Below are 23,763 nucleotides of genomic sequence, written 5' to 3'. Positions count from 1 at the left end.
TTTGACACACTGGTGATAATGAAGCTTTTAACATGTTGGAAAACATATTCCTTGTATCAAACTTTATTTTTAAATTGGATCCATGATAGTAATATCAATGTATCAAATTTAGCTGAACTTTGGGCAATCTTGTGATTAGTTGTACAAGTAGTTGCTTCTTTCAGTAGATACGGTATTGATGTATTTTTCTTTATACTTGTGCAGATATGAGATTGGTGGCAAAGAGACAGTTTTTGTGGCGCTACTTGAACTCAAATCACTTTTTGTAAAGTATAAGAAGACATCATTTATATATAAATGGTTGTAATTACTTTGTGAACAACTCGGTTCAATGGTTTTAAAAGTATAATGGTTCTTTATTTCCTTTGTAGATTGTATGTATGATTTTTTATGTATGTGGTTGGAAATGAATGGATGATTTGTTTATGGATGTGGTTGGAATTGTATGGATGATTTGTTTATGGAAGCAATTGGAAATGAACAAGTTAATGTAATAAGTTAATGTAATGGCAAGTAACACTAAAGAACATTAATAAATAAAAATAAATTGGTGATGAAAATTTTCATCACCAATATCTGACTATACGCAAAAATTGATGACGAACTATTTCGTCACCTAATCTATTGAAATTGAAAAAAATAAACAAATACAATATAATTGGTGACGAAATATTTTGTCACCTTATATGGTCAAATAAAAAAAATTACAAATGAAAAATCATTGGTGATGAATTTATTTCGTCACTAAAAGTAAGGTTTAGTGACGCAAAATATTAGGTGACAAAAAAGTTTCGTCACCTATTATTTTTTATTGGTGTCTAAAATATTTCGTCACCTATCATATTTTTATTGGTGACAAAAAATTTTTGTCACCGGGACATTATGTGGCGGGGCTTAGGTGACAAATGCGGTTTCGTCACCATAGTCCACTTTTGTTGTAGCAGTTGGAGCTAGGACCAATAAAAATCCAATTGCTATCCTTTCTAAGGAACTTCAATCTTATTGCAAAGGAAAAAGATTTATTGTACAAACCATGTGCCCATTAGTAATGCTAAGGAATAGTGGCATCTCCGGTAATTTTTTCAGAGTGATCTTTAATAAATTTAAATTAAAAAATATATAATAAAAAAAAAACCAGATTGAAAAAAATGCAAATACATAAAGTCTTACAATTTTCTTTTGCGAATTTTCTTATTTTGAAATTGTTGCATGATAGTGTCATTATCAATGTTGTAAGTTATATCTCTTTTAAAATTTTAGTTAAATAAAATTTGTCTTGGGCCTTCTTTTTTTTTTTTTTTTTGTGCAATGACCTAATATATATATTGATAAGGGGACCAAAGTTTAAGGACAAATTTTGGCTACAAACTTAGTTGTAGTCTAAGGTTATAACTCTCACTAAATAAATCAACATGATCACATATTTTGAAATCTAACAATTAAATTTCATGTTCTTTATATTCTTAAAATACATGTCAAATTTCATATCAATTGGATGTTATTTACTATTTGATCCATAAACTTATGTTTCATGTATAATTTTATATTACAAAAACTCGAAATTTAAACATTTGGTTGATGACATAGCCATTGATTTTTGATATTCTTGAAATTTTGCAAGTATGGAGGATATAAGAAGAAAATGTAATGCAATAGTGCATTTGTCAAAATTCACATATAATAAAAAATATTGAGTGGAGTTGTATCATTAATCTACAATAAAGTTTGCTGTCAAACTTTGTCTAAAGTTTAATTATGTTGGGCCTTGGGCCTAAAAAAAATTTGTGAAAATTTTAGGGTGGTCACAAATTTTTTAAGGACAAAAAAGTATAATTTTTATAAACTTTATATATTATAATAGTAATTTTCTTCAAGCCTCGTGTAGAGCCGCCCCTGCTAAGGAAGCATTCTTGAAGCCAAAAGCCTAAAATTAGTTGCTAAATCTTAAGGACCAGAACTCTTTTTTTCCCACAAAGTTGTAATTACTAGAACTTTGAAAATTTTAGTCAAGTACCTATAGAATGAACAAGGAAAGAGCATTGATATCGGCCCAATACAACTGAAAAAACTTGATGTGAATTTCTATAAACAACTCCTAGGTCCTCAATCCTTTTTTCTTGAATTTCTATTTTGTTGAATTCTCAAATCTCATGTAATCAAAGCGAGCATCTTATCGCAGATGTCACAGCAGAAGAGATCAAATAGGTTAAGGTTATTATGTCTTTCTTTGAATTTGGTTTCTGTTGAAGGAAGTCAATACCTTACATTATTTACAAATATATCACCTAGATTAGGCAAACATTTTAAGGTCTTGTTTGGATGGAATTTATTATGAAAATACTTTGTTTTCTTCTTCACTATTTGTTGAGCCAATTGATTTGTTATTTTCATTATCTTGTCAATATTGCATCTCTTAAAGTTAAAATCACTTTGTTAGTTTCCTTGTCTAAGTGGCTTGCACGTTAAGGTAGAATTGTCTCTTAAAGTTTAAGGTAATGATTAGTGCAGGAACGTGGTTTATATGGTCCAAATAACATCAGGCCATGGGCAAAAATAAGCCCAATACTGACTGACCCACTTTAAGAGTAAACCTTCCTAAAAGAATCAAACCTCGGACCACGGACCAGATGGTGGGCGTCACCTTAGATTTGATGATTATTTTTAACCGAATACTCCATTTGAGGTCAAGATCCATGTCGAATTAATAGAGGAAAAACACCTGTTGAGCTCCTGAGGAAGAATTCTAGAAGGTATGAGATTGTCTGAGAAAAGCTTCCTGATGATTCTACAGTAATCTCCGGATTAATAAGAGTAACCTGCCTAGCACAGTTGCATTTAATGCTAAATGATTGACACGAACAGTGAAATAAGCCCCAAAAGTCTCCATTTATCATGAATGTGAGAAAGGAAGAGCCTGATGAGACATAAAGTTATCCAACTGTGTAGGCACAACACACCCTAGAGAAGAAGATAGAGCAAATATAAGAGAGGATAAGGGCAAAAGGACAAAGATGAAAAAAAAAATCACTGAGAAAGAGAGGGAGAACTGTTAGAACACCTTAGAAGGTTTGTTCTTGAGAGAAAGCTTGTAACACTATTCTTAAATTTTTAGAGTACACATTTTTACGTGGTTTTTACGTAGAATTCACTGGTTCTTATTCAAATATCTCACTGTGAATTATTATCAACCCATAATACAAACTAATTATGACCCTAATTAAGTGCTTTGTCTAATTTCGACTCGCACATTTTGCTTTTAGAATGGTGTTAGTTGTACACCTGTTTCTCCATAGAATACTAGAATTAATTGGCATTTTTATTAAATTTATTTATCTATTTTATACATGTGACTACTAAAACCAGCTCAATTGATGAAGTTGAAAGAACTAGAATCAATCTTACCATCCATAAGGGCAGCCTAAGACCCAATGTCCCAAATGCTACCTCTACATGTAGCCCAAATCCTAATGGGCCTCCAACGTATTAAAAAACTATTAGGTAGGGAAAGTCCATTCAAACACAACAATAACAAAAGCCCATGAGGCCCCCCCAAAAAAAAAGTAGAAACATGAAGCACACAATCAGTCTAAAGATAAACAATTCTTAAAAAGAAAAAAGTCTATAGATAAGCAAATATTTTTGATAATCTTTAAGATAATCTTTAAGATGGGTGGTTGCAATGAACTAGTAATTGGCGTATAATAAAAATAGATGGGCCAACATAAAAGTGGTGTTGTTTTAATAACAACTTATCATCTATTCAAGTAGTAGAGAAGTAATAAAAAGGCTAGGAGATAGTAACTCAATCAACACCTCATAGTCTAGGGTTAAAATCTCCCATTATAATTATTAAATTATAAAAAAAAATAGTATTTCTAACATTGTTATGAAGAGAAGGAGAGAAGTATTACAAATTTTACTACGTAAAACTTATAATTTTTTTTTATAAGGTAAAACTTATAAATTGATGTAACAATTAATGTGATTAGTAGGTAGACTTCAACTTCCTTTTGTTTTTTGGTAATCCGTGACCATGGCACATTATTTTGTAAAATCTACATATTAAATTTTGTGGTATCTATAATATCATGGACACAAAGTTTGGTTACAAATATATTTATAAGACTACATATGTACTAGCCTTTATGCACACACATTGCGCGTGTTTAGTAGCTCTACTATTTTTTTAATAAAAAAATTTAAGCAATAATTGTAATTTCTTTTTTGAATGTATGTTTGAAAGTGGTGTAGTGATATAGAGAAAATATTGTGTAGGAAAAATAAGATAAACATGAAGGGAAAGAAAACTGAATTTTAAGAGTTATCTTAGTTAAAAAAAAAAAACTGGAGGAAGGGCTAATTTTTAGGAAATAAAAAGATGATCATGAAGGAAACAAAAGCTTTAGAAGTTATCTTTTTGAATTTAAAACATAATAATTGTAGGTGTTGTAGAAAGTATAGATAAATTGATTATTTATTCGACATTTATGTGTCTATTTTTAAGAGAAGTTACTGAAGATATTTTTAAATTATATAAAAGTCTAGTTCAAAGAATAAAATCCTCTTAAAATAGTATATATTAACATTAAAAAAGTTATGTGACTAAAACTATACATAAGAAAATAACTCCAAATCCATCGTGAAAATACTAATAAACTATTAATATGTTGGGTGATTATTTATTAGTAAATAAAAAAAGTAAAATTATTGATGAGTCTAAATTAGAACTAGTAAAAATTTGTCACATCAATAGTTTGTAAAAAAAAAAAATGTTGTAAAATAATAAGTACATTTCACTGCGAAAAAGAGAGTGCATGACACATGTCGTGTCGAGAGTATTTGAGTGGGCATAGGTGGCAACCATGTGGGAGAATTTAGAATTTAGGAAATTGCTAGAAAGAGAGAGAGAGAGAGAGAGAAAGAGGAGAGAGAAAATATGAACGTATTTGTTCAATCTCCAAAGGCAAAAGCATCGTTAGCGTATGGTTGCCGCTATCGTGCGCACCCATCTTCTCCTCTAAAGCGCTTAACCTTCACCACTCTTCTTCTCCTTCTTCCCCAATCCCAAAATCGCTGTTACAGTTATCGCTCTCTCTCTCCTTCTCTGTTCTTATCGCGCGCTACCATAACTCTTCATCGCTCTCTCTCTCCTCACTCCCCAAACCCTAATTTCCTCACGGGCAACTCTTGCTTCTTCCCCATGGAGGTACCCCCCTCTCTCTCTCTCTCTATGAACAGTTTTCTTGTTTGATTGGATTGTTTGGTTTCTGAGAAAGGCATCAGAAAATTTTTAACCTGCGCGAACATTTTGATTGAAATTTATTAGAATTGGTGGTTGTTTTAGCGTTTGCGATTGAATAATGCCAGAAATGTAGCAAATTTTACATTGAAGGTTAATTTATTGTGTTGTGGATGGTGTTGATTGCATTCATTGACACTTTGAGTTTGTGTAAGATTTTTGTAGTGAAATTGGTAAAGGTTTTAGTTTTTTAGCAGTTTTCTTTTGGATTTTAGTGATGCTAGGGATTCTACAAATTTTACTATATAGGGTCAATTGGTCAAAGCATTACAAGAAAAAATTATTTATTATGTTGTTGATATGACATCAATCACATTCATTGATATATAAGTTTTTCTAAGAAGTACCGACACTGACAGGGATACATGATATGGGTACGATATGGTCAACGCACAGTGACGCAAGAAATTTCTGAAAAATTATAATATGAAACTGCACAGTATGAAATGGTACAATGCTGGTACGGCGCGTTAAATGAAGTGTCTGTGCTTCCTAAAATTTTTAAAGATTTTTATTGTAAAATTGGCTGTGGTTTGATCATTTTCATTTCGGATTGAGTGATGCTAGAGATATGCAAATTTTACTACATAGACCTTGGAAACTAATGTGGCAATTTTTGAAAATGCAACAGAAAAAGTTATTAAGAAATTTATTTATCACATTGTTGTGGTGTTGTTTTCCCTTGTTTGAAATACAATCTTCATCTTCTAATTGAAAAAAAATTGCAATTTTTTCGCAAAATTATTTAATATTGTCAATTCCATTGATATATTTAAGAATTCTTTTGGGAAACAACGATGTTTTAAATTGGAGAATGAAAATCAAGCTTGGGACCAAATTTTGGAGGCAAAAACGCATTCAAGCCTTGTTTTTTGGGTGCTCTTTTCTGCAAAAATTATTCCAAGAGTATAATAAACTAAATAAGTGCATCTTTTTTTTTTTTTTTTTCATATTCATGCTAGCATTTGATTCATTTGGGTATTCTGCAAAAATTAGTGCCTTCTGAATACATCAGGTTCTCAACTGTATTTCTGGTTATTATTTATATGGGGTTCGTATTTTCCATTTATTGGTGCACAAGAAGTGTTCCTTGAGGTGATTGGTGTATATGGTTCTGTTGGGACTGTCTGATTTGTGTATTTACAGGGACATTTCTACCGAGTAGTGTGGACATATTATGTTGTACTGACCATTTTTATTGGGGTTCATTGCACCCTCTATAATGATGATATCCAACTGTATACATGTCCCAAAGCCTTGGACACACAAACTCTTCCCATAGCTGCCACTGCTGTGGAGGCTATGCAACTTGACAAGGTATATATGTCAATGAGATTGAGTTCAAGTTTGCCATCCGGGGTTGATGCAAATATGTGTGTGTGTGTGCCGCATTGGTAAAGTTGCTCTTGAATAGTTGTGTATTAATAGAAGTGGTATTTACAGCTATTGTATGTAGTAGGCTTTTAAAGTTTGCTCCATTTGGTATAATTTATTTTGCTGTCTGGTTTCTGTGTGCATTCTAAGAAATGGGCTTCAATTTTCTCTTTTAGTTTGATTCGAAAGGAATTATTCAACTGAACTTTTTATTTTATTTTTTGTGGTTGGGGCTAATGTTCAGCGATTCTGGAGTGGAAGTGGCATTAATAAGAACAAAGCAATGGTGGAGAACTTGCAGACTTATGGTGTGGTCAGATCGAAGAAGGTAGCTGAAGTAATGGAGAAAGTTGATAGGGCTTTGTTTGTACCTGATGGGAATGCTCCTTATTATGACAGTCCCATGCCTATAGGATATAATGCTACAATTTCTGCCCCTCATATGCACGCCACTTGCCTTCAATTGTTGGAGGAGAATTTGCAGCCTGGCATGCATGCTTTGGATGTTGGTTCAGGTGCTCTTCTTACACCATCTTTTGTGTTTTCGTACTAATATTGATTTGCTATCCTTTCCTTACATCTCATGAGGAATTTTCTCGTTGTAATATCACACAACCATTTGAGAACTTTGGGATTCTCTGAAATAAAATGGACAGGTGAAAATATGCTTGGTTTACCTGCATGATGTGACATGTAGACAGTTTGTGGTTAAGTTAGTTTTACTGTCTTTACTTTTAACTCCATCTTCTTCTTCAAGAATAAGAAGTAGAAGCTGCAGCTGATTGCATTTCTCCCTCACCCCTGCTTTTCCCTTAATTACAGAACAAAAAGGTAAAGAAAAGCAAAGTGCCAATTTATATCTTCATAATTTCAGTTGTTATATAATCATGGTTTCCCATAATCATATATTATCTAGATAACCTATTAATAATCTAAAAAAAATCTCTTAAGTGATTTTTTTATGCCATTATCTGAGGCAACTGTGTAATCTTATGCATTTGCCCTCTTAAATTAACTGCAGTTTGGAGATTTCATATTGTCCTTTTTTAACCTTTACCATCATTTTGTGTGTGCAGGAACTGGGTATTTGACAGCTTGTTTTGCACTGATGGTTGGACCACAGGGTTGTGTAGTTGGCGTGGAACATATTCCTGAGTTGGTTTCTTCGTCAATCCAGAATATTCAGAAAAGTGCAGCTGCTCCATTATTGAAAGAAGGTTCCCTTGCAGTGCATGTTGGCGGTATGTATTGGAGAACCCACATAGTTTGAGATTTAGATAATGTATGTAAGAAGAGAATATACTAAGAATCTAGTTGGCATAAGAATGCCATAAAGTGATAATACAATTAGAATATGCCCATGCATGGACCATGTTTTAAATGACTTAGGTCTATTTGTTTATTTTGAGACATTGAATGAAAGATGCTTGCCAAAATGCTTCTATTTTGCATGGTTCCTGATTTACTTAAAATGTGTTAGTGGTGAAAACATGAAATATTAATCAGCTTGGTATGTATTCCTGTTGAATGTTGATTTGATATCCAAATGACAGATGGAAGGCAAGGTTGGCCAGAGCATGCACCTTATGATGCTATTCATGTTGGGGCAGCAGCACCAGAAATCCCACAGGCACTTATTGACCAGTTGAAGCCTGGAGGAAGAATGGTTATTCCTGTTGGAAGCATATTCCAAGATTTGAAGGTGGTTGAAAAGAGCCTGGATGGTTCTGTGAGTGTCCGAACTGAGACTTCTGTTCGTTATGTACCTCTTACTAGTCGAGATGCTCAGTTGCGCAATGCCTGAGGGCAGTGTAAATTTCATACCTGGAATTATCTAGACTTTGGAGGTCTGTAGTTATAGTCGAAGTTGGGTTGTGCTACAAGCTCTATAGGGTTTTTGTATATAAATTATGCTTTTAGATCTTTTATGAATACTCATATGTGATTATATAATAATAGTCTTAAGCCTGTTGGTTAATTCATTCAATCATAATATCTTTGATCTTTACTCTTTTGTACACGTCAAAATCTCTTTCATCTGTGCGATGAAGTTGTCATTTAGCACAGCTGCCATTGCCATTTTCATACTTGGACAATTAATAATAGTATTGCAATATTCAATCTTGTGCAGAATAGTAAGCAATTTGTCTCAAACACCAATGACGAGGTGAATCTCTTAAAATCGTTCGTAATTTTCAGTGAAGAGGAGGTTAATTTGAATTGCAATCTGATACTCATTCCTTTAATTTGTGACATAAGATGCTTAAGTGTCTCTGAAACCCGTAATTTCTCTTTTATGCCATGATGTGAATGTACCTTAAGTCTTTATCAACTGGCCATTTGCTTGGCGAGGGTTTACTGTTAAATCTCAGAGTGATCACTAATTACATGGGTGTAACTGAAAAGGCCTAAATGATTTCGTTGTGGAGAGTATGCCACATTGATGGTCTAGAATAAGAAAGTTTGTCAATGTCAAGGGAACCCATTCTTTCCTGAAAGAAAATTCAGCATGTCCAGAGGCAGGCAGCATAAACACTAGATCTAGTAGCCAATCTCCAAGCTTTTATCATTTGTGGGTTACCAATAGCTTAGGTAGTCTAGTACCATTTTGCATCTAGGTGAAGAGCCCAAAAAAGAAAAGAAAAGAAAAGAAAAGAAAAATATGATATCATTCTAGGAAAATACAATAAACGGTGATAAAAACGATAATTACCCAAAAATATTATGGGGTCAATAGTGATTTTAATATCATTTCGAATTGAACAAAAAAATATATAAAACAAAATTAACACCAAATTCTTAATTAAAACTAGCTGACAAAAATTTCATATTAAAATTGCACTATCGAAAAAGAGTCCAGAACCAGAACCAGCAGATGCAGATCTTTGGCTTCATATTAGCTGAAGTTAGAAGGTACGCCTTGGTCTTTCTTCAGCAACATTCACTCTTATCGCCCTCCCATCCAAACTCTGCATCAGCCACACACCCAAATGAGATAATACATTAGATGGCAGACACAAGTCTTTACAACAAGTTCTTGAAGAACTTGAAGAACCATATGGTGTATGCTAATTTGATGAAATAAAACTTCTTGTTTTGGAGTCCATATTGGATGAAACAGAATTAATTGTTCTAAGAAAGGAAAAAGGCATATACCTGTCCATCAAGAGCAGCAATGGCATCATTCATTTCAGTCTCACTTGACATTGTTACAAAGCCAAAACCACGTGAACGGCCAGTCTCTCTGTCGAAAAGTACCCGAGCTTGTTCCACCTTGCCATGTTCACTGAAAATCTGCTCCAGGCGACCATTATCCACATCCCATGGCAAGTTACCAACATAAATTCTGAAGCCAGGTTCAAATGCACGAGGAGGGCGCTCAGGCCGAGCTCCTCTTGGAGCAGCCTTGTTAACAGTCAACGGCCTTCCACCTAAATCCTATTCAAAGAGAGAGAAATAGACAAACCCTCAGATGACTCAACTCATTCCTTAAGACATGTTAATTGGAGGAAGTATGTGTTTTCGTGTGTATATGTGAAGGAAGAACAGTAAAAAATTGGGGAAGAGCAATGTGATTAGATAGAGCACATAATTCAGGGTAAGTCCTTTATAAAAAAGTATAAGCAAATTTTGGTAAAAAAATGTAACTACAATATAAAAAAGCACAACCCACAATCCAACAGCTGTCAAGTGGTGGGTGCTGGCTTAAGGTTTTGTACGCTTCTGTGTCTGTATCATTTTCCTACAAAATGAAAGATTGTCTTTCCTCTTCTAAAGCGGTGCTGAAGGAATTCCCCCTTTCCTAGGGATGTAGACTTCAAATATACAGAGATGCGTTTTGAGGGTTCCATATTATCTTTTTTTTTTTTGTTGGTAAGTTGTTCCATTTTATCATATAAACAAAGGAAAGAAATTCTGGTAAATAATATGCAGATTCCTTCTTGAACACCATAGTTGATGTGACTACTGAAAGTTCTTATTCCATGAGAGCATATGGCTACTCAAAGATCAAATTTAAAAAACAAAAGCAAAAGAAAGATGAATATATTAAAAAGCAGGCATAACCTGGTATTTATGTCATAAATTTATTAGAGCAATTCTGAAGGGAAAAATTTCAGCTAAGTAAAATCCATGTGCACCATATGATTGATAATATTTTTTCCAGGGAAATAGCTTCCACAACTCTTAAATGACCATACTTTCTCCCACAGAAAATGTAGCCATCAAGAACCAAAAGGTAAAACACTAGCCATTGTCGCAATCAAGAATAAATGAGACAAACATTAGGAGCACCAAAGAAGGGTTTTGGGATGTTAACAAATACTTGATCTGTATGCATGCTAGTAAAATTTGAGTGATTGCAAGCCAACAAATAAACACACCACACTCCAATAAAAGGAGAAAACTTAATACAAATCCATTCCACTGCTACAATGGATGGGTGAATGCCCTTCTAGCATATTACTTCTTATAACCGCATACTAGATTACAAAGATAGAGCTTTATGATATAAATACTAGAATAGAGTCTGTGTACATTTCATTCACATTGTTAAGGACAAAAAGTGCACCTTCAACTTGAACACTCAGTAACATTATGCCAATCTTTAGATAAATGTCAATTTAAACATCTCAATAAGAGTGAATAGATATTACTTCCGTAGAAGTACATAATCAAAAATAGGTCAGATGAGCAAGGGGGAAGGTTGTAAAAGGGAGAAAACTATTGATGGGCTCAATGGGCTTGTTGGCTGAAAGACTCAAATTTAGTTCAAATGCTGATGCATGTATAAATGGAAAGATCAGATCTCTTCTTGAAGCTTGTCTCAAGCTGCAGCCTTACAGACAAGATTACAATGATGTTACAAATGCTATCACAGGTACAAAAGCCACCTATATTAGTCTTGACTCTTGAGGCCCATTTCTCAATGGGCACTTGATCAATAACAAGGTTCAGTCCACAAGGAGAAAAGTCATAGATGAAAATCATTTTGAGCTAACAATTTAAGTTCTAATTTTGACACAATTGCGTGATTATTGAATTCTTTTGTTTAAAATGAATTTATGAGAAAGTGATTATATAAGAGTTAAACTGTGCTTTTGCTTTTTTTGAGTAAAAAAAATTTGTTCTTTTTTTTTTTTTTGGAGAGGCCCGAATCAAGAGTTTTCCACGCGGGGAATGGCATATCAATCAACCTTAGTATTCCATACATCTATACAATGATCCAACCTCTGTTTGGTTGTCCACACTCCACACTATTCTGGCAGACAGCATTGCTGTGCCTACTAACCTCAATGTAGATCATCTTAGGTTCTGTTACTCCAAACAAATGAAATGACTAAATAACCAATCCCTTTTATAATGATTTGACAGGATGTTACCGATGTCCACCTAAAGCCTAAAACTAGAAGGAGCATCACAAAAGAGTCGTTCAGCTATAGGCATTGGTTTCAAAATGCTACTAATCACCAACAAACACCACTCCCTGCTTCTACTTTATTGCTATCTGCAAATCACCAATTAACATCATAATACTTGTACCTCATGTGAACATCTGGACAATGCCACTTATAAACTTCATATGTTGGCTGCTGAAATCGGCACATATTTTCATAGCCACCAACACTTTTGTTTTCTCCTGGTACATAAAATCAAATACCAATGAGCTACAGCTCAATTGGCCCTTCCCCCTCTAATAATAATGGGATGGAAGGTGAGGTCATGGATTGAAGACCCATTGGGTGCCAATGTTAACTTTCCAATCAGAAAAAAATACATAATTATCAGGTATACTGCCTCTCTCTCTCTCTCTCTCTCTCTCTCTCTCTCTCTCTCTCTCTCTCTCTCTCTCTCTCTTTGAACTTGTCAACCTGGCCGTTTCCATCAATGAGAAATAACTTTCAGCTAGTTTAGGATACTCAGCACTTTCACCCTCAAAAGATCAGATTCTCACCCTAGTTATCATCATTGCTCTATTATGACTGCTTGCTCCTATGGTTTCAAACCTTGTATTTTTTCTCTTCCAATCTTAATTTTGGAACCCTTTATCATTGTGTATTTGTTTATTTTCCTACTTTATTTCTCTAGTCTCTTTTCAATTCCATAGCTTCATAAAAACTTAGACACTAATGAAATGAAATACTAATGGATTACTCAACACAGAAAAGAAAGAAAAGAAGTGCAGGCAACTTACATAGCTGCTGAACTTCTCAACAGCCTCCTCAGCTTCTTCAACAGTACTCATCGTCACAAACCCGAACCCACGACTCTGATCAGTATCTCTGTTGTAAATAACCTACAACCACATAAACAAAACCATAAACACGCCCAAATATCGTACCCTTCCATAATTCTCAAAACCATTAAAATACCCAAAAAACACAAAAACCTTAAAGCCATAAACTTTACCTCAGCTACCTCCACAGTGCCAACCTGCTCGAAAAGCTCAGCCAATTTCTGACTATCAACATCATAAGGCAAATTTCCAACAAATAGCTTAGCTTCTTCTGGGGGTTCCACAGAAGTCTCTTCCTCTTCATCTCTCTCCTCAAAAACCCCATCTTTATCACCACCCTCAATAATTGAGTCCTCTCCCTCAGCTTCAAAACCTGAAACATTGGTCTCTTGGTTTTCCCAGATGGGCTCTTCTTCTCCTTGTTGGTTAATGGTGATGGTGTTGTTGTCTTCTTCTTGTTGAGCCCAGTCTGAGGTCTGGGCTACAAAGGTGGCTATGGAGGAAAACTGGGTTTTGTTTGTGAGGGACAAGAGTGAAGTGTGGGAGTATGAGAGGTGGAGTTTGATGGGTTTGGATGGTACAGAGAGAATTCGAGATGGGTTTTTTGTGGTGGTGGTGAAGAGTGAGGGAAGAGTGATTAAGCATGATGATGACTCTGACATTGACATGGGTCTGAAGACTGTTGTAGCTGAGGAAGCCATTTCTAGAGAGGGAGAAGGGTTTTAGAGGAGGGTTGAGGATAAGGGGTGGTGGAGAGAGAGTGAGAGAGAGGTTTCAGTGTGCTACAAAACTTGTAGATTTTTCATTTTTGTACTTGGGTCCAAGTCCAACCAAAAGGGCTTTGACGATTATGGGCTTAGATGTGTCGTTGACAAAACCTTGTTTGGCTAACTTGACTTGATGGGTAGTTGGGTATCTTATACTATCCCAAGACCAAACAAAGAGGTTAGAAGGTTGTTGAAGAAAGAAACTAAGAAAAAGCAACAAAAGCTGTCGTTGAGTTGAATAACCGACAGCATTGGCAAAGAGATTATATGTCAACGACATGCTTCCATAAGAAGATGTTGTGTCGTTTAAACAACTAAAGATTAACTTTTAAAGAAAAAAAGTGTTCCAATGTTGAACTGAGCACACGCTCCCAAACCACAATACTTGATGAAGGGCCAGTTAACCTCAATGGATTTGATTGAGTGAGTGCAGAGTGCAGTTTGGATGAGCTCGTTTTGTTTTTCATGTATTATATGACAATTTATCTTTTGTATGTTCAAAGAAGATTGGGTTCAAAGCTATGTGAATTGAAGCCTTGTTATCGCAGTAAATTTTAGAAAAATTGTGTATAGGGAAAGGATGGCAGAGAATTAAATTGGAGATCTAACCATGAGATTGATGCTTCACTATCTAGAATCCATAATGAATTGTCATGGATGGTGTATTAGCCATAGTGCTCAAGATGGAGAGGAGTTGCTGATATTGGTCAAGATGTAAAGGGTAAGATGTTGGAACCTTCTATAAATTTGTGAGAGGCGACGCGGTGAGCAATAGGTTTGGAGTTTGGTTTGCCATTCTAGGAGCCAGTTGGGCACCCATAAAATCTTGTAACACCATTCTATAATGTGTCATTCATAATCACAATGATTGCACTTAGGTCGTTCCTTCTTGTGAATGGGGGGCTTCATGATTTGTTAAGAAGTTTGCCCCAAGGGCCGAGGCTGCCAACATTACACGAACAAGAAATGGATGAAAAAAAGGGATAGTGCGTTGATGTTCTTCTCAATGCATACGCTAGATTGATCGAGGGAAGGGGATCCATGAATAAAATTTGGCCATGTGCATACAATTTGTTGAGCCCCATTAGAAGCTTCATGGTGTCCTAGTAGTGCTAATGATACCTTCAATGCTCCAGAAGAACGTGTAGGGATGGGTTGTAGAGCGGAGACCTCATCCCATAATCACTTCAATTTGGTGAAGTATGTAGCAATGAACACTGTATCTTGAACTAGATTATGAATGGTTTTTCCTAATTGAAATATTTGTGGACCGTTCACCTGTGAAAACACTCATTTGAGATCTGTCCAAATCTCAAAAGCAAGATGCAGTAGATGACATTTTTGGATATCTCAATTTGACCATGTTGTTACAGTGGATCCATTGTTAAGAGTTCAATTTGAGAAGAATTTTCTTGATTGAAAACGGTGCAACTAGTGAGTCAAGATTGTTTTGGTGCTTACTGCCATGATCATAACATGACTCCATATGATATAATTATCTTCAGTCGAGGGATGAAAAGCAAGAATCACCCTCGGATAGTCCAAATGATGAAGAAAGAGGTGACAATTTAGATCTTCAAAGCTTGCTTATATAAACAATTTCTCTGAGCAAAATCTCTACGGATGTTCATTTTGCATTGATGAAAAAAAAAGTTTTGGAGTTGATCATGTGAAGATGATGAAGATATTGCGAGTTTGCAACCAGTGAACTTTCCATAGCTAATTGGATTACTTTGCACCTTTTGTTTTTGGATTAAGAGTCATGGCAACATTGCACAACCAACAATGAGGAAAAAGGAGGTAATGCATATTATGCATTGGCTAAACATAGTAGCAGTACAGAAACAGAGCAACTCATATTTTTACATTCATGATTAACACCACACCATTTATATTTTGTTACAACTCATAGCTGTCATTTCATGCTGGCTTCAGCAGCATACTTTTGACCACAAGCTTAAACGCCCTTGAGACTTGTTGATAGTAGAGATTGCAACACAACAATCTCAATAAACGATTTCAATATCTCCGAAACTGCATTCACCTTGCAGGTTGATTATCAATAGTCCATCGCTAGCAAGGGCATTGTACATGAAATGTTTCTCTTTTGAGTCTACAGTACAAAACCTAGGTTTTGTATTGGAATAGGCTCCAAAACGTCCACACCCTCGTACTTGGACCTTCACCATGTATGCAGATTCACCTTCATTGCATTCCAAAGCTTCAATTGCTCCTCCAGAGTTGGACATATCAAGCAATCTGATTGGAGCAAATTGTATATCATGACCCAACACCTGTTGCAGTAACACACTTTTAAAGTAATGTAAAAGACCCAAAACATATATAGTTAGAATTTTGATTAAATTACTAAGTTCACAGTTTTCGATCAGCTTTAGTTTTTGGGGTCAGTCAGTGATATATTATGGTGTTAGAGCATGTGATCATGAGTTTGAATCTTCTCTCTACTTTACCTTCCTTTTTAAAAAGTTGAAAATTCTATATATTAGACCCCATTTATTACGGATTCTAGACCACACATGAAGGAGAGTGCTAGAATTATGGCTGACCCTAATAGGAGAAATAGTGAATATTTCACTCTTCAGAAGTCCCAAGCAAACTTCAAAACTTCCTTTCTTTGGCATTGTAGAGAGAGATCCTGCATGATGATGAACTTGATGAGTCAGGCTTGAGCAAAAAAGTAATACATACAGAAACAAAGGTGGCATCTTGCATGATATAGAACTTGACCTGAATGGAATGCATATACTGCTCAGGTTCCATTCCAACTTTTATCTGCAACCTTTTCTAGAAATTCCACAGGGCTGACATGGCACTCAAGTGAAGGTGCAGATCCTGGGGGAGGTAGATATTGAGAACCTGGTACAGGTGGCCACTTCCCTGCTGTTTGACAATTGAAAACACCAATTATCCCTGATAATTTATTCAAGTTCCAAATCTTGAGTAGACTGCAATGAGCCAATATGTGAACAGTAAAAAAAAAGAGAATTTTTATTATCTATTATTTCATATCAAAATTCTTTTATTTAAGAGTGACTGACTATCTCACCTCTTCCCATCTGTGACCGGATCATTGAATAAACAGTCATGGGTAGGTCGGCCTGCACATCTAGCTCTAAGGATAGAGTCATCAGGCAATACAAGCTTTCTGATGATATTGAAATTGTGACTGCCTGGCTTGTCACTGCATATGTTAAAAACAAACAACCTCAAAAACCAACCAGTATTTCTTCAATAAATGACTATTATATATCATCTAAAGAGGGAGAGTTCAATCAGTAAATTCCTTGGCTAACCTTACATATACTGCACACCCACCCAGTGCTCTTGCTGAGCCGTGGAAGTCAGCTGTGTAGTGTTCACTCTGAAATGAAAGAAAGACAGACACATATCCTTGTATTATTATGGACTAGAGCTATCTGTTGAAGCATTAAAACGATAATGAACATTACAATATAATGCTAATTTTATTCCTTCTTATCAGTCAATTTATAGGGTGTCCAGATGAGAACAGAGTTTCAAGCTAAATACTAACAGAAACTCTAGGGATGCAAATATTTCACTATTGACATGGCCTGTTGTGATTAATGCATACTAAATGTGATGTCAATGGTTGGTCCATGTGAAGCGATTTGATCATAACTTGCTACCTTAGAAGATTGTGAAAAAAGTTGTTTTAGCTTAGCCATAGTCTACCCAAGATATTGATGGTCCTCAACATAATAATGCAACCAAGATCTCTAATGGCTTCATTACTGGTTGTAAGCACATAGAAAATTCAAAATAAATTAAAAGATTCATCTTACATTAAACATGTCCCAATCTGGGACAACGATCTCTCCATAAACCAGACTGTTAAAAGCTACTGCAGCAATGTGAAGGGTCTGAAATGTGGGCTCATTTGGCATAAAGTCTTCAGATACTCTAGCAGCTGCACTCTTCTTTGAGCTGAAAATAGCCAACTTTCTCATTCAAAAATTAGTTCTGATTTCTATATTAATTTAGAAATAAAGATTAATCAAACCTGTATAGATAGTCATTGCTCATGCTCATGGAGCAAATCAGGTTATTGCTTTTGAAGTTCCTCATAACAGATTTTTCAAGAGCCTCTTGATAATGACTTATCAATGCAACGCGTCCCCCCATAACCAGCACCAACAGTTTCCACTATATTCTGAACATCCACCTTGACTCCATCTATACCACAGCTCGAAAGGTAGCCATGTACATCATTGTAAAAATCGAAAATCTTTGAAGGAAGAACAAATTCAACTCCACCCGTCTGCACCAGGTCTATGGTAACACAAATGATATGGCTTAGGTTACCCAGGGATTGAACAGGATAAGCATACTTGGGGCTGTATCTTTCCAATGCTTTAATCGCCCCCCCCCCCCCCTCCCCCCCCAATAACCGGTTAAAGCATGCCATATATACACTAATCTGCATATTTACTAACTCTCTTTAGTACATGCTGCAGATATACTCTATCCAAATGATTAAAAGTAGGATCCTTACTTTAACCCATATTTTTCTTTGACGGATTTGACAAAATGATGGAGATTAACACATGGTTTTTCTCCCTTGAACTTTGCATTTTCCTCTAAATTTACTAATCTGAAAACGAAGCTAGAAACACGGATAAAATAACATGATTAGCAACTAGATGCAAAATCTCACTAGAATATCAAAGATGAATAGTCGTATGAAATATAATTCTCACTTTGTGTCTTCAGTGAATTGTTCATCATCTTCATATGCTGTGTTCTGCCATCCATCATCGATGAACAGACACTTTGGCGGGCATCCTCCTTCTGAGAAGCTACATAAAAAAGGGAAAAGATTTGGTATGTGAATCTGCATGGATGATACTTTTTATACAAAGCACATTTGTTTCCATAGTACCTTCTAAGCCCATCTTCAATTGCTTCTGCACTGACATTAGTATAAAATGCATCCCAGGTGTTCCATCCAAACCAGTCCAAATGTGCTGGGAGCTGACAATTGAAAGAACAATTAATCTATTAGTGTTTAGTTAATACTGGCCATGGAGACGGTGATTTCAGGTTTCCTTACCTTCTTGTTCTCTATGTGACTGACTGTACCTTTGTGCTTCTCTAATATCCTGTGTACCCATAAGTAGTACTTAAAAGCATAAGGAATCACCGCATGCCCCTTGAAACTAACAGAAATTGGATATTAATATAAGCATACTTTATAGAATCCCTGATTAGCTTAAATGGGTTGTCTGCTGAATTTATAAAAATTGCTTCTGTCACTAGGGAAGTTTGGACATCAGGATCACCTATATAAGGCAATGAACAGTTTAAGCAAATGAAAAAAAAATGAAAAGAATATAAGCAGTAAAATGATGTGCTATCTAAAGCGGGGGGAAAAGGTTACTAAAGATCTAAACCAACCGCTTTCAACACAAAAGTCGAGCTCATTCGCACTTGTTCCTTGCAAAGTTGTCCGAAATAGTCCATCCAACACAGGTAAAAACAAAATGTAGAAGGTGTTCTCAGATGTTGTCTTAGAATTTTCATCATGGATGCTAGACTCATCTCTTGCTTCCAGGAGAAGAAATTGAGTTTCTATTGGAACATCGCAGCCTGCCGTTCCAAAACTTGGGATCATCCACCAGATTTTGAATCTGAAGAGACAATTTAACCTGAATCCCCTGCAGTTGTTCACACTGCATCAGATGACAAATTGGCACAAAAGAAACATATGCTCTTATAGAATAGGAAAAAAAAAAAATCTAGCGCAGCAAAAATTTTCACAATTATTGAGTGTCACGGTTAGTACATATTGCATACTAAATATGGACTCCAATGAGTCTATAAAAAAGTGATGCTGCTCCAATCACTCTCCACTAAGTTGTGATAATTGTGTTAATAAAAAAAAATGTACATAGCATTGCTCTAACCAGAAGGGGATATCATTTAAGAAAAGAATGTATTCCACTAAAATGACATGAAACAATAACATGTTAATAAGAAAAATGTCATTGACTAAAGGCCCATAAGTTACATGTGTCAATCAGCAGTGCCTCTATGTAACTTTCATGGGATTGTCAGGAATCCTCCATTGGATTAGTGCACTTTCTAATTATAGCAACTCCCTATGCCAGGATGTTCAGATTTCAAAGATCAAGTTTTGCAGGACATTTTGGAGCGGTATCTAGTGCACTAGTTGTTATCTGGTGTAACATACGAGACTAGAATGTAGAAAATTGTAAGAAGCTCTCATTTGGCAGTCAAGTGATTCTTATGCCAATGTCCTCTGGACCAATGTAAGTAGGTGTATACTTGAGAAGCAATAGACTTCTTTGTTGTTTATGTGTTACTTAATAGCTAGTCTCAAACGCAAGATGTGGGAAAAATTTGACCACTAATTTTTTTTAAGTGAAAAATGAAAATTGCGTATGAGACTTATAAGTGTTGTTAGTACCAAACCCTTCTTAAAATTATGTGATTATTTTTTTAATAAAATATAGTTGATACAATATATTACATTTTTCTAAATTAAGCTATTTATATTTGCCATTTGAAAATGTTTTAAATTTTGTGAGTTTTTTTTTTTTAAATAAAGGAAACATAATGCATTTTACATTTAATTATTATATAAAGCGAGATATTTTGTAAATAATGTTGATGGTACCGAAAAAATCACCAGTAAGTTGCAAGCACTCCCAAATCGAAAAAAAACCTGCAAAAAGAAAAGAGAGGATCTAACAGAGAGCACCAGTGTGATGCCGGCCAAAAACCCTCCGAATGTCAAGTCAAAGTCTTTTTCACAACCCTAGAGTGCCAGAGTCGAGTTAATTATGCATACCTTAGTTTATGAGGGTTTCGAGGTATTTATAGTAGTGTAGGGCCGAAATATGCACCTTGGCGAAGAAGTACTTTCCTACTAAGAGAGTAATTCGTGGATTTTACGTATCTCTTAGAGTTCTTATCCTTACAGGAATCTTCTCAATTAGGGCTGAACGTGTAGCTCAAGAATTCTCCTTATGGCGTATGTGTGGAGGTCAAGTAAACCATATCAAACTTATCGCGAGACACAAGTTGATTCCGATTAGGAGTCTATGAAGCCTAATCAATACCGACGGAGACCAAATACTACAACCGTCCACTACGCGTCCTTGTAGCTTTTACCCGTCAACCCTCCTTATGTTAACACCGCTCCGTCGTGATTGATGAAGAAAGGTCTGTCTCATATTTGATCCTCTTTAAATGTAATGTGTGGTTTTCCTTTGTTTCTAGTATTCTTTACAAATGATTTATTCTCTATATGTCTTGAATGACCTAAAGAGAAAGTATATATAAGTAAATCTATCATTTATACCAGGAAAAAAAAAAATTTAATAACATAAAAAAATGTAATTTTATCAAGAATCTGACAACATTAGGTAGAGAATGTGACATAATTGTCAACGAAGCATCTCCTCTTTCTACACAAATGTTCATGTGAATATTGAATAGCAAAAAGCAAAAAAAAAAAAAAAATAGAGATAGTAAATAATATAGACGTACACCTTCCTACATTATGTGCACTACTCCATCTTTAAATTACTTGATTTTTATAATTAAAAAATATCCTTAAATTATTCCGGTGATTCCATTACTCATTCTTTTTTTCAATTGCAAACTTACCATTATTTACACCTAATATTTAACGTAGGAAGAATCCCAAAGTAAACAGATTAGACACAAGATGGGCAGAGAGAATTAAGGAGATTATAAGTAGCATTAACTTTCTTTTGTCAATACCAGATACAAGAAGTTTTCGATTGTAAGGAACTATATATAAGGCTGAGGGTGTTTGGGTGTGTGTTGGCATCATTATAATGGCCAAAAAATGGTAAGAAAACAGAGTACATTGATTGTGCAATTCGCGACCTTGTTGCGACTTGGCTGGTCGCAACTTGCCTAGTCAACACTCTAATTTAGTATTTTTGCAACGTATCACTCACAGGCAGAGTAGGTCACCTGAGGTTACGAGTAGACTCTGAATGCATCTTTCCAAACAGCAGATGAGGCTCAATTACATCTACCCCAAATAAAATTAAGTTCTGAAAAGATACATTAAAAATAAAATAAAATACATGCTAATTTGTGACTGAATAAAGGCAATTAGTATAGACTTCTTAGATAAAATGGGTTTATTGCATGTAGGAGAAATGTTCGGAGAAATGGGAAAAGCTCGGATCAAGGAAGTAATCCTTACTTCGATATTTGGGGTCCTCTTCCCGTAGCACTCCTTCCAGTTGTATTACTATTCTGGTCTCCTTCCATTAATGGTTGTATTTTCCTAGAAGGGTTCTTGACACCAACAATTGAGGACGTGTTTGCTCTTCTTGGGCTCCCTCCTGATGGAAGAAATTGACATCCAAAAATGTTCTAACAAGATGTAGACACCAAATTTTGACACCAACAATTGAGGACGTGTTTGCTCTTCTTGGGCTCCCTCCTGATGGAAGAAATTGACATCCAAAAATGCTCTAACAAGATGTAGACACCAAATTTTCACAAAAAATAAGCATAGAGTATGATGACTTGTTTCACCGAGATAGCGAAGAGAGTGGACCAGTCAACTTTCAAGAAGAACTTGCGCTTTACCTTGTCTAGATATGTAAGTTATTGACTTGGAGTATTTCTAAAAGGCTTTTGATACCTTTTATCCCAATAACTCAATGTTTGGCTTCTGATATAAAGTTGCGTTAGCACATTTTTTCCTTGGCGAGTTGTATTGTGCCATGTTCAGATTCTTTGAACAGCCTAGCCTTGAATGAGGAGGCCTTCTTTGGTCCATACAAATTTGGCTCTCTACTTATTTCCTAAGTTTAGCTTCCTTACCTTGAATCTTATCTGAGCTTGCCACATACGAACAAATGTGGATGGAGGGGTGTTATTTTCAAGGTAACATTCCTACCCTTAATACTTTCTCTTGTATTTCTAAAAAAATGGAATCTCGATCTTTTAGGCCATTCTCTGAAAGGAATATATGGCCAAAAAGAATTCTATTAGTTCAATTAATTAGATCCTTCTGCCTCAATCGTAGCTAGTTTCCTTGTTCTATGTGTTCTTCTTGTGATCTGTCGCTTAATATATTATTTTGAAGATTATATTTTGCTTTTTATTTAAGACAACTTGGATTTGTTCAAGCAATTCATTGCCATCCTTTTTGGACTAATAATGATTCATGGCAAGCTCGTGCCTCCTCTATTGCCAAATAATTGCCTAATATGATGCAGTCTAGTAATTCTAAGTTGTGAAATTTCAAATTTGTTCCATACAAAATAATTTATGATGATTCAGACAACTTTGCCACTTGGTATACAAATTAAATCACTTAATTCAATGATGCTAAGGGATTGAATAAAGCTCGTAATTCCTATTGTCCAAAAATCTTCCTTTATCAATTTTCTGGTAAGCTTACTTTCTTTATTAATCCTCTTTTCTTTCAATCAAACTAGACCTCTAGATTGATTTTGTTTAGGTGGTGTTGCTATTCTAGATCCTGATGATGATCCAGAGAAACTTTTCATGGAATAGTCTGAACTCATTGTTCTCATAAAGTCAACTGTAGCATCTTTAATCCCTTTTACTTTCTTAACAATGTTAAAATTCCTCAACTCTGAAAATTATTGCAGAAATCTTTATTACAAGTGTCTAACTATGATGAATCATAAGAAGAAGAAGCTATTAAGGTCTCTTCAACTCTTGTTAGAGCAAGTCCAAGAAAAAAGGCTGCAGCAAAAAACTTACTTTAGAAAAAGAAAGAAGCCCACCATTATTTTTGAATCATCCATCAAAGAAAACCAGAGCCAAATACTTGGCTCTATAAAAAATAAAAACTTTCCAAAAGGCAAAATTTCTTAAACTTAGAACCAGTTGAGATGGCCTTTGCTATGGCTGAACCAATCAAAATGGTTGCTAAATTAAGTAATGTTGATGAAGTTGAAATCATCTCAGTTACCTCTACTCTTCCAATTAATAAGAGTACTAGTTTGAAGGACCAAGTTGAGAAATGAAGAAAAAGGCAGAGGAAAGACTCTAATAAAACA

General features: G+C 35.1%; 2 protein-coding genes and 1 pseudogene across 2 annotated transcripts; 1 reads left to right on the top strand and 2 right to left on the bottom strand.

The window, feature by feature from the left end:
• The first annotated feature begins 4,866 nt into the window (after window positions 1-4,866).
• Window positions 4,867-8,660, top strand: LOC142631993 (protein-L-isoaspartate O-methyltransferase 1-like). The gene is made up of 4 exons (XM_075806406.1): window positions 4,867-5,206; window positions 6,918-7,188; window positions 7,750-7,914; window positions 8,227-8,660. The coding sequence occupies exons 1-4, from the start codon at window positions 4,937-4,939 to the stop codon at window positions 8,475-8,477; spliced, it is 957 nt and encodes a 318-aa protein (XP_075662521.1). The 5' UTR covers window positions 4,867-4,936; the 3' UTR covers window positions 8,478-8,660.
• Window positions 8,661-9,318: 658 nt separating this feature from the next.
• LOC142631259 (28 kDa ribonucleoprotein, chloroplastic) lies at window positions 9,319-13,713 on the bottom strand. The gene is made up of 4 exons (XM_075805388.1): window positions 13,082-13,713; window positions 12,867-12,968; window positions 9,830-10,111; window positions 9,319-9,642 (listed from the first exon to the last, which is right to left on the bottom strand). Exons 1-4 carry the CDS (start codon window positions 13,607-13,609, stop codon window positions 9,580-9,582), a joined length of 975 nt encoding a protein of 324 aa, XP_075661503.1. The 5' UTR covers window positions 13,610-13,713; the 3' UTR covers window positions 9,319-9,579.
• Window positions 13,714-15,497: 1,784 nt separating this feature from the next.
• LOC142632044 (putative galactinol--sucrose galactosyltransferase 2) lies at window positions 15,498-22,677 on the bottom strand (annotated as a pseudogene).
• Window positions 22,678-23,763: the final 1,086 nt, after the last annotated feature.

This window comes from Castanea sativa, chromosome 4, assembly GCF_040712315.1.
Source record: "Castanea sativa cultivar Marrone di Chiusa Pesio chromosome 4, ASM4071231v1".
Taxonomy (NCBI): Eukaryota; Viridiplantae; Streptophyta; class Magnoliopsida; order Fagales; family Fagaceae; genus Castanea; species Castanea sativa.
The sequence above is the reverse complement of the archived record's forward strand: the minus strand, read 5'-3'. Positions and strand labels throughout refer to the sequence as shown.